The sequence below is a fragment of the Ranitomeya variabilis genome, chromosome 6 (genome assembly GCF_051348905.1).
Source record: "Ranitomeya variabilis isolate aRanVar5 chromosome 6, aRanVar5.hap1, whole genome shotgun sequence".
NCBI classification, from domain to species: domain Eukaryota; kingdom Metazoa; phylum Chordata; class Amphibia; order Anura; family Dendrobatidae; genus Ranitomeya; species Ranitomeya variabilis.
In genome coordinates, this window is record NC_135237.1 from 549,656,462 (window position 1) to 549,669,037 (window position 12,576).

At 42.6% G+C, this 12,576-nt stretch overlaps 1 protein-coding gene across 1 annotated transcript in view; it reads left to right on the plus strand.

Moving 5' to 3' along the window:
• TG (thyroglobulin) overlaps positions 1-12,576 on the plus strand; it is a 233,000-nt gene that overhangs the window by 76,633 nt on the left and 143,791 nt on the right. The window contains exon 20 of the mRNA XM_077271730.1: positions 2,810-2,980. Within this exon, the coding sequence (XP_077127845.1) occupies positions 2,810-2,980 (171 nt within the window). The remainder of the gene's footprint in view (positions 1-2,809; positions 2,981-12,576) is intronic.

Genomic DNA, 12,576 nt, shown 5'->3' on the forward strand with positions numbered 1-12,576 from the left:
ACCACCCTGCCTGACATCACTTTTCCGTCAGAAGGATCACACGGTCGTGATCTTCCGCACCCTCTGGGGACACATAAGAGCAGCTTGGGACAGACACCCCTTGTCCACCTGGGCCCAGGGAGGCACGAGGAGTGAGAGAGGCCCATGCACCACCCTTGCTCACAACCCTGGCAGGCTGAGAGAGAGGCTTTTCACTAGCACCGGTAAAAAAGAGCGCTACCAGACTGGTAGTACGGCCACCAGTTCCTCGTTAGATATAATCCCAGCCCATTAATGGGATTATATCGAGCCAGAAAGCAGCCCCAGTAGCATGGAAAGTTCAGTCGAGAACACGAACTTGTGAATTTGTGGATTGAGATAAAAGAGCAGCCCAAGGTCAAATTATATGTTTAATCGCCTTAAGGGCACACTAGACAAAACACTGTATACTATACACAATGGTCAGATATGCAAATACAATAGTGGTAGGACAAAGTATGTAGAATGTAAGAGACAGTTACCAGTCAGATGAAAGGCCTATCTTGTGGGGGAGGGCCTGCTACATGAGAAGCATGTTGTCCCCTCTGTTCTGTAACTTCTCTCCACACGGTATGTCGTCGTGACCACCCCAAAAAAAAAAGCCATAGGCCATGCTTTACAAGAGCAGTTAACACCTTTGGGTCACTCCCCTCCTGCCCCCTGGGTTGAACCTAAATCTCTTCCCCTTGCATCTAGCATCTAAAAACTCCAAAACCTAAGATGGGTCATAACTCCTTAATGGACAATCCTAGGGAGGCGGTTTTGACACCATTGGATCTGGCCAGGCCCCTGCTACATGTTGAGACCAAACTCGGCTTTGCTACCTGGCTCCTACTAGCCATTCTATGTATCTCTACATCCTGGGGTGCTATAGTGGATTGAGACCCTGGAAGGCATTCGGCCATTCCAGAGATCTCAAAAATGTAACTGGTGTGTGGCTAGGATGGAAGTCCATATTCGCCTTATGAAACCCTAGCTGTCTGAACAAAGCAGTTACATGGGCACTGCAGGAGGTCTTCCTGTAAGAGTTTTGGCACTAGCTATCTAGTGGGAGTGTGAATTTCTTCTTTGAAGCTGAGAAGGCTGGGCCACCTGCTGAGCAAGGTGTCCTGTTACAGCTACACATGTTTTCAGGAGGATTATAGGTTACCATTAAATACCTCCATCCTTCATAAAGCTGCTATTGGAAATTGTCTTTTAAGTGTACATTCCCCCAAGGCGTTTTTTTTTTCAAATATGCAAAATAATTGCATAAATAGCAGTACAGGTATTATTGGCATTGCTTTTGTTAACCGTGTGAGCAGTCAGGGCTAAGAATGAAAATTCCCACTCCTTGAATTATAAGCTCCTGCTGATCAACTGATCGCCAGAGTCTGGCTGGTGACATATGCACTTTTTCATGCAGTGGCCACTCCAGGTCATATGCAGTATTACATGGCACCCATGCAAATAAATATAACATGATGGTCCTGTTCAGTCTGACGGAGAATATGCAAATTGCTCATTCACAGATAAAAGGATCAAAGGAGCTTTCTGCTATCTCCATGCACTAGTCTGGCCCATGCATGCATTGGTGGCATAAATGATGATGAATATATCATGGGGCGTTTTTTCGCTCCTGTCCTGTCTAGCCCACTTTTCAAAAAGCTGTTCGGTCCTGGCATAAAAATGGCAAAAGTCACAAAATTTTGTGACATTTAAAGCAGTTTTTCTGAAAATAAGCTGACCTTTTTTTTCCATAATATTACACAACCCCCGAGTGAACCGTCACTTTAAGGGCCACATGTTGCATTTGGAACCACTTGTTACAATGTAACAAATCTGTTTATTATGATCCGTTTCTGCGCCGTCAGCAGAAGTTCCGGAGCTGTTTGTGCTACATTTTCTGGAATGGAAACAATTGGATACAAGTTTCATAATCCAGGACAGAATATGAAACGTGGGAAAGATTGATAAGACTGTGACCGATCCGTTCCCCTCGCTGGGTGGAAAACAAAAAACGTGTGTGACAGCCGGTCGGGTCATAGATACATCAGACCATAGGTTACACCAGGACACAGCGCAGAGAGGTCTCCGTAAATTTACTGCAGTGAAATTGCTTTTCTGCAGATTATAATAGATAATAAATTATAATCATTTAATTATAATTAGAATATAGTTATAATAACAAATAATAAAATTATTATTTTTACAGAAAATATTTAGGAATCTAAAGAAACTAGAATAATAAAGATTTTGGTGCAAATATGACAAGGATTTGCCTCTTTATATTTTCCTGCTGAAGCTGAAAAAAAGTAGAAAAATAAAATTAAAGGTATGTTCTCAAATTTTAGGTGGGAAAATCCGAGGTGGAATTCATGTGAAATCCACTAAGAGTACTGGAAGCGGTTTGTGACAGATTTGGGAGCTCGTATGAAAATTCCTTAATTGTTTTGTAAATTATCACCTGCGGTTTTTCATGCAGAGCTGAAAGTAACCTCTGCAAAATCCACAACACAAGTCAATTGTAGAGCACTTGCAGTACCGTTAACGGTCACTACGCTATGCGTGGAGCTGTGCCGCTCCTGATCTCCAACCGCTGAGCAGCAGAAGTGCCGGGAGTCAGATTTCCCTGCAGCACCCCCGCAGGAGAAAACAAGAATTACAACGTTCTCACTGAATTCAATAGTAACAGTTTTGCTCCTCCAGGGCAGGGTGTTATTCACAGCTGCTCTTTGCACTAGATTATAGGTAGGGCTATGGGGTTTGAGATCCCTTATGACATTGTCATTCTTCTCCCTGTATATATTAGGTGTCACCAGGTGCCAGAAGAATAAGCAAAATTTACGATGTGATGGCCAAGGAGATTTCTTCCCTTCTCAAAAAGAAGCAGCAAGTAACAAGTATTTCTGTGTTGACAACTCTGGGGAAAAACTGGTGTGGACAGAAACTAACATGGAGCTCACGGATGACCAATGCTTATGTGAGTAACTGCAATAAGAACTCTATTACTGTGTATAAACAAAATGTAGATGAAAAGTTACTCCCCCAGAGCTGCGCTCACTATTCTGCTGGTGCAGTCACAGTGTACATACATTACATTACTGATCCCGAGTTACATCCTGTATTATACTCTAGAGCTGCACTCACTATTCTGCTGGTGCAGTCACTGTGTACATACATTACATTACTGATCCTGAGTTACATCCTGTATTATACTCTAGAGCTGCACTCACTATTCTGCTGGTGCAGTCACTGTGTACATACATTACATTACTGATCCTGAGTTACATCCTGTATTATACCCCAGAGCTGCACTCACTATTCTGCTGGTGCAGTCACTGTGTACATACATTACATTACTGATCCTGAGTTACATCCTGTATTATACTCTAGAGCTGCACTCACTATTCTGCTGGTGCAGTCACTGTGTACATACATTACATTACTGATCCTGAGTTACATCCTGTATTATACTCCAGAGCTGCACTCACTATTCTGCTGGTGCAGTCACTGTGTACATACATTACATTACTGATCCTGAGTTACATCCTGTATTATACTCTAGAGCTGCACTCACTATTCTGCTGGTGCAGTCACTGTGTACATACATTACATTACTGATCCTGAGTTACATCCTGTATTATACTCTAGAGCTGCACTCACTATTCTGCTGGTGCAGTCACTGTGTACATACATTACATTACTGATCCTGAGTTACATCCTGTATTATACTCCAGAGCTGCACTCACTATTCTGCTGGTGCAGTCACTGTGTACATACATTACATTACTGATCCTGAGTTACATCCTGTATTATACTCTAGAGCTGCACTCACTATTCTGCTGGTGCAGTCACTGTGTACATACATTACATTACTGATCCTGAGTTACATCCTGTATTATACCCCAGAGCTGCACTCACTATTCTGCTGGTGCAGTCACTCTGTACATACATTACATTACTGATCCTGAGTTACATCCTGTATTATACTCCAGAGCTGCACTCACTATTCTGCTGGTGCAGTCACTGTGTACATACATTACATTACTGATCCTGAGTTACATCCTGTATTATACCCCAGAGCTGCACTCACTATTCTGCTGGTGCAGTCACTGTGTACATACATTACATTACTGATCCTGAGTTACATCCTGTATTATACTCCAGAGCTGCACTCACTATTCTGCTGGTGCAGTCACTGTGTACATGGGTCATTCCATATCAAGTGGACCAGTGGTCCCCACTCGACCTTCTCCGATTTTGCTGAAAATTTATAAGGATGTACATGTATGTTTGAAAAGAGGTTCTGTAAATTTTTAGGGCCAGATCTCACATACATTGGGCACTGTTGACCTTTCACTGGAGGTTCCACCAAGCCTGCGGCTTCAGCTAAGAGGATTTTGCAAACTTTGGCACATAGCCATTGGAGTTCTATACTGGCTATGATGCTGAAATTTGGCATATTAGCTCAACTTTTGCTGCTAAACACGATAAAATTATTACCGGCTATGACAAAACAATATTTCGGCCGCAATTTTGTGCCAAAGTAGCTTGAAAAACGCGCCGCATAAAATTTATGCCAAACTTTGCCCATATATAACTCAAGACCAAAAACCAATAGTAACTGGTGCTTTGCCCTGTACACCAAACATCTACATGACTTTGCATTGCTGCAATATCACGGTCAAAGCATATGTATTTGTGGAAATATTCACACCCACATATGATGAAAAACTTAAAAAAAACGAATTTTACCTATTTTTAGGTCAAATTTCTCAAAAAGGGTACCCCTAAAATATTAATATTAATTCTGATATCATTAGAAAGAGCACATTTTTCTCGACAAGGATCATTGGGTTTTTTTTTTTGGAGTCTCTCAGTTTAAGAAATGAAAAATGCCACTGAACATGGTGTTATGTATTAATACGCAATGAATGGTAACTGCACTATTCAAACCCTTGTGTTGGTCCGTGGTGGTTATACCACAACCAATTCCCTAAGAATTGGTATTATAATCCTATTAAGAATTGTAATAATGCTGTCTTTCGAGAATTGGCAGCCCTATCGCCTAGGAGCCATGGCCGATAGCCGTGCAAAGCGAGCCTCAGGCGGTCTCTTTATCGCAGGTTCCGAGGCCTGAGGGTGGGTGTCTTTGCCTAGGATCCCAAGCCTAATATTGGGTATCTTTTGTTGGTTCCCAAGCCATAATGTTCAGTCTAAGTGGTCTGGAATTGTTGCTGAATTTGCAACATAATCGGTTCAGAGAAGCTGTATTGTCGGCCCATTGCTGTCCAAAAAGGTCCAAATCTTGACATTGGCACCTAAAAGTTGGTCCTTTAAGGCTATATCAGACGAATTCGGTGTCTCTGAATGATGGTCAAACAAGCTCGAAAGCTTAAATGTGAACATGGGATCTTAGCCTTACCTAGAATCAAGTGTGGCAAGAAAGTTTCTGAGGAAGTAAAGAAAAAGGTGCAGGCATTTTTTGAGGATGATGAATTCAGTCGAATGTGCCCTGGTAAAAAAGACTATGTATCAGTGCGAATAGCAGGAAAAAAAAATGCACATGCAAAAGCGACTATAACTGAGCAATATGAGGGAAATGTTTGTTGCCTATCAGGATCGGAATGGCCCTGAAATTGGATTTTCCAAGTTTTGTGAGCTTCGGCCAAAGTAGTGCGTAACCGTTGGATCTGCTGGAACACATTCCGTTTGTGTGTGTACCATTCACCAAAATGTCAAACTAATGCTTGCAAATGCATGTAGAAAAGCTGCGGAGACACCATCACGTGTTTCTCAACGCAAGCAATGAATAGCCAGGTCTTTCACCGGGAAGGAACAACCACGGGAAGGGCAGCATCCAATAAAGGAAAACCACCTATGCCAAAACATGGTATCCATCCACAGACAGCTGTTTCGGGGTATTTGCCCATCATCAGTGTGGAGTAGGAAACTGGCTATTAGGAGCAGTGCCTGGTGAAATAGCCAGTTTCCTACTCCACACTGATGAGGGGCAAATACCCCGAAACAGCTGTCTGTGGATGGATACCATGTTTTGGCATAGGTGGTTTTCCTTTATTGGATGCTGCCCTTCCTGTGGTTGTTCCTTCCCGGTGAAAGGCCTGGCTATTCATTGCGTTGAGAAACACGTGATGGTGTCTCTGCAGCTTTTCTACATGCATTTGCATATTTCCCATAAGGGATGGGGGCAGTGTTCTGGATCACTGCGTTGAGAATCACGTGATGGTGTCTCCGCGGTGTTGGATGTTTTGATCTCCCCGAGGTCATTCACCCTTATGTTTATAAACTATTGCTTGCAGCATGCCCAATCAATGATGACTACAAAGAGCTCATATGCAAAATGGTCTGTGGAATTGAATCCAAGGACTGTATGCTTGGCCGTTGTGATAAATGCCCGGGTCCTGAAGTTTTAAAAGAATTTCTAGTCAATGTGTTTGTCAACAGTGACCCTGAAGATATTATTGAGTTCAAACAATGGATTCACACTGATCGAGACACGCTTGATACCAAACAACTGACTATTAGTGTTGAGCGATACCGTCCGATACTTGAAAGTATCGGTATCGGAAAGTATCGTCCGATACCGGCAAAGTATCGGATCTAATCCGATACCGATACCCGATACCAATAAAAGTCAATGGGACTCAAGTATCGGACGGTATTCCTGATGGTTCCCAGGGTCTGAAGGAGAGGAAACTCTCCTTCAGGCCCTGGGATCCATATAAATGTGTAAAATAAAGAATTAAAATAAAAAATAGGGATATACTCACCTGTCCGGAGGCCCCTGGACTTTACCGCCGTAACCGGGAGCCTTCTTTGCTTAAAATGCGCGCGTTTAATGGTTTCCGTGACGTCACGGCTTCTGATTGGTCGCGTGCCGCCCATGTGACCGCGACGCGACCAATCACAAGCCGTGACGTAATTTTCAGGTCCTGAATGCCTAATTCTAGGCATTCAGGATTTGAAAATTACGTCACGGCTTGTGATTGGTCGCGTGCCGCCCATGTGACCGCGACGCGACCAATCACAAGCCGTGCCATAATTTTCAAATCCTGAGTGCCTAGAATTAGGCATTCAGGACCTGAAAATTACGTCACGGCTTGTGATTGGTCACGTCGCGGTCACATGGGCGGCATGCGACCAATCAGAAGCCGTGACGTCACGGAAACCATTAAACGCGCGCATTTTAAGCAAAGAAGGCTCCCGGTTACGGCGGTAAAGTCCAGGGGCCTCCGGACAGGTGAGTATATCCCTATTTTTTATTTCAATTCTTTATTTTACACATTTATATGGATCCCAGGGCCTGAAGGAGAGTTTCCTCTCCTTCAGACCCTGGGAACCATACACTGGAAACTTCCGATTCCGATTCCCGATACCACGAAAGTATCGGATCTCGGTATCGGAATTCCGATACAGCAAGTATCGGCCGATACCCGATACTTGCGGTATCGGAATGCTCAACACTATTGACTATAGAAGATTTCATTGAAGAATTGGTTTTGAAAATTTCTAAACTTTGATGCTTGGCGATGTAGTGATGGCTACAAAGTTGATTTCTGAAATCGTTGAAGGAAAATCTGAGACCTGGAGAGCTTGTGATCCTTATGGACTTTGCTGAAAATTACTCATTTATTGTTCAAGATGCCATTCAAGGTTTCCACTGGGAAAATAGTCAAGCTACAGTACACCCATTTGTAACTTACTTCAAGGAGTGAAATGGTGAAGCTGCGCAGAACATCAGCTTGTGCATAATCAGTGATTGCTCACGACATGACACACTTGCAGTCCACACTTTAACAGTAATTCTGGAGTATCTCAAGACTCTCATCTATGGGATTCGTCATATCCACTACTTCAGCGATGGATCTGCAGCCCAGTACAAAAATTTCAAAAATTTTCTCAACTTGCGCCACCACAATGCTGATTTCAATATCAGCGCTGAATGGAATTTTTTTGGTACCAGTCATGGAAAGTCGCCCTGTGATGGGATTGGAGGGACAGCAAAGAGGTTGGAAGCTCGTGACAGTCTTCAACGCCCAACTAAAAACCAAATACTGACCCCGGTGGATTTATTCAACTTTTGCAATGAGCAACTGCATGGAATCAAGTATTTTTTTGTTCCAAAAGAAAAAATTGACGAAATACGGGTAGTTCAAGAGGAAAGGTTCAAAGATGGACATACGATTGCTGGAACAAGAGAAAATCACCAGTTTGTGCCAATTGATGACCGAAAGATTCGCATTTCAAGGGTGTCAAATGACCCATCATCTTTCATTGCCCATGTAGATAGATCTGCCAGATCAGAAATGCCTTTTGTGCCAATTGCAAACCTCCAGCCAGGGCAATACATTGCCTGCATTTACGATAGGAACTGGTGGATTGGAAATATTTCTGAAATTTCAGTCGACGAGCATGATGCATTAATAAATTTTATGCATCCTCATGGAGCAGCTAGCTTCTTTCACTGGCCTGTGAGAAATGATACATGCTGGATTCCCGAGCAGTCAATCATTGCAATAATTCCAGCACCAGCTGCAACAGCAATGGGCCGACAATACAGCTTCTCTGAACCGATTATGTTTCAAATTCAGCAACAATTCCAGACCACTTAGACTGAACATTATGGCTTGGGAACAAACAAAAGATACCCAATATTAGGCTTGGGATCCTAGGCAAAGACACCCACCCTCAGGCTTCGGAACCTGCGATAAAGAGACCGCCCGAGGCTCGCCGTGCACGGCTATCGGCCATGGCTCCTAGGTGATGGGGCTGCCAATTCTCGAAAGACAGCATTATTACAACTCTTAATAGGATTATAATACCAATTCTTAGGGAACTGGTTGTGGTATAACCACCATGGACCAACGCAAGGGTTTGAATAGTGCAGTTACCATTCATTGTATATTAATAAATAACACCATGTTCAGTGGTATTTTTCATTTCTTAAACTGAGAGACTCAAAAAAAAAAAACCCAATGATCCTTGTCGAGAAAAATGTGCTCTTTCTAATGATATCAGAATTAATATATTTTAGGGGTACCCTTTTTGAGAAATTTGACCTAAAAATAGGTAAAATTCGTTTTTTTTTAAGTTTTTCATCATATGTGGGTGTGAATATTTCCACAAATACATATGCTTTGACCGTGATATTGCAGCAATGCAAAGTCATGTAGATGTTTGGTGTACAGGGCAAAGCACCAGTTACTATTAGTTTTTGGTCTTGAGTTATATATGGGCAAAGTTTGGCATAAATTTTATGCGGCGCGTTTTTCAAGCTACTTTGACACAAAATTGCGGCCGAAATATTATTTTGTCGTAGCCGGTAATAATTTTATCGTGTTTAGCAGCAAAAGTTGAGCTAGTATGCCAAATTTCAGCATCATAGCCAGTATAGAACTCTAATGGCTATGTGCCAAAGTTTGCAAAATCCTCTTAGCTGAAGCCGCAGGCTTGGTGGAACCTCCAGTGAAAGGTCAACAGTGCCCAATGTATTTGAGATCTGGCCCTAAAAATTTACAGAACCTCTTTTCAAACATACGGTACATGTACATCCTTATAAATTTTCAGCAAAATCGGAGAAGGTCGAGTGGGGACGATTTTTAAAACTGGTCCACTTGATGTGGAATGACCCACATACATTACATTACTGATCCTGAGTTACATCCTGTATTATACTCCAGAGCTGCACTCACTATTCTGCTGGTGCAGTCACTATGTACATACATTACATTACTGAATCTGAGCTACATCCTGTATTATACCCCAGAGCTGCACTCACTATTCTGCTGGTGCAGTCACTGTGTACATACATTACATTACTGATCCTGAGCTACATCCTGTATTATACTCCAGAGCTGCACTCACTATTCTGCTGGTGCATTCATTGTGTATATACATTACATTACTGATCCTGTACTGATCCTGAGCTACATCCTGTATTATACTCTAGAGCTCCACTCACTATTCTGCTGGTGCAGTCACTGTGTACATACATTACATTACTGATCCTGAGTTACATCCTGTATTATACTCCAGAGCTGCACTCACTATTCTGCTGGTGCAGTCACTGTGTACATTAATTACTTACCCTGAACTGATCCTGAGTTACATCCTGTATTATACCCCAGAGCTGCAGTCACTATTCTGCTGGTGCAGTCACTGTGTACATACATTACATTACTGATCCTGAGTTACATCCTGTATTATACTCCAGAGCTGCACTCACTATTCTGCTGGTGCAGTCACTGTGTACATACATTACATTACTGATCCTGAGTTACATCCTGTATTATACCCCAGAGCTGCACTCACTATTCTGCTGGTGCAGTCACTGTGTACATACATTACATTACTGATCCTGAGTTACATCCTGTATTATACTCCAGAGCTGCACTCACTATTCTGCTGGTGCAGTCACTGTGTACATTAATTACTTACCCTGAACTGATCCTGAGTTACATCCTGTATTATACCCCAGAGCTGCACTCACTATTCTGCTGGTGCAGTCACTGTGTACATACATTACATTACTGATCCTGAGTTACATCCTGTATTATACTCCAGAGCTGCACTCACTATTCTGCTGGTGCACTCACTGTGTACAGTAATTACTTACCCTGAACTGATCCTGAGTTGTTAGTGTCAGACTTACATCAGGCTTCCCACATGCTAATAATCTGGTACCTGTATTATTAGGACAGAACTGAGTTCTGGCTGTTTCCCATAACATTCAGCAGAACTGTAAATTCAGCTCTTCAGTATAATAAAGGCTGTAAGTCCGGATCAGTAAATAGTAAGCAATGTAAAATATTTTAGGATATTTTAGTGTAATGCAGAATGACCTTACTTTTTATTTTATAGATTATATACAGTAGATCTATTTACAGGTCTCAGCACAATATATGTGGTTTTACTTCTTTACTAATTGTAACTCGGACAATTTCTTCAGATCGGCCTCCACCTTGGTTTCCTGTGTCGCTAGTTCTTCAGAGTCCTTGCCCTGAGAAGAGGCGGACTGTGTGACTAGCGCTGTATACTATAAATAGGGGGACATGAGGATTGCGGTGACTCGGTGGTTACGGAGTCTCTGAGAGTTCTCAGAAGTCTCATAGGACTTCATGCATAACCAGTAATAGGGCCCCCACCTGCGAAGAAGAGATTCTCATTAACAATGTTCTAAATTGGTAACGGAACTTTTGAGTCTTCTCACTCACCACAGCTGGGGAGGAGCTGCCATTGCCACCCCATGATCTTTCTCCTTGGTCACACAATCCATTGACGGTGAGCAGCACGAAGTCTGGGGAACATTAGGTGGAAGCTGATGAATCTCACAGCTACTTGGGGTGGAGAAGTAGCTAGGAGACAGGAGCTCTGTATATAATGACAGTGTACAGGTAATACAGGGATCACCAGTGACATCATACATAGGAGCTCTCTATAGTGTCAGTGTACAGGTATTACAAAGCTCACCATTGACATTATACAAAGGAGCTCTGTATATAGTGTCAGTGTACAGGTAATACAGGGATAACCAGTGACATTATACACAGGAGCTCTTTTTATAGTGTCAGTGTATAGGTAATACAGCGATCACGAGTGACATTGTACACAGGAGCTCTGTATATAGTGTCAGTGTATAGGTAATACAGTGCTCACCGGTGACATTGTACACAGGAGCTCTGTATATAGTGTCAGTGTACAGGTAATACAGGGATCACCAGTGACATTATACACAGGAGCTCTGCATATAGTGTCAGTGTGCAGGTAATACAGTGCTTGCCAGTGACATTATACACAGGAGCTCTGTATATAGTGTCAGTGTACAGGTAATACAGGGATCACCAATGACATTATACATAGGATCTCTGTAAGTAGTGTCAGTGTACAGGTAATACAGGGATCACCGGTGACATTATACACAGAAGCTCTGTATATAGTGTCAATGTACAGGTAATACAGTGATCACCGGTGACAATATATATAGAGGAGCCCTATATACTGTCAGTGCACAGGTAATACAGGGATCATCAGTGACATTATACACAGGAACTCTGTACATAGTGTATAGTGTACAGGTAATTGTTGTGAATTCTGTTCTTGGGCTCCCTCCGGTGGTTGTGAATGGCACTTTTGTGAATTCTGCCCTTGGGCTCCCTCTGGTGGTTTCAAGTGGAACTGCTGCTCCTTGGGCTTAGCATTAGCAGCTGTTTCCACTGATCGTCTCTCCTGGCTTTGCTATTTAACCTGGCTCTGGTCTTCAGTCCGTGCCAGCTGTCAATGTTTCTGGGTTGGATTCAGATCTCTCCTTGGATTTCTCTTATGGCCTGTCCATTTCAGCAAAAGATAAGTTCTTGCTAGTTCTTTTGCTTGTCCATTTGCTGTGGACTTAATCCCTCAGCTCATGTTATGTCTCTTTTTGTCCAGCTTGTCAGTATGATTTATTCAGTCTAGCTGGAAGCTCTGGGGAAGCAGATTTGCCCTCCACACCGTGAGTCGGTGTGGAGATTATTTTTGTAAACTCTGCGTGGACTTTTAGTTTTTAATACTGACCGCACA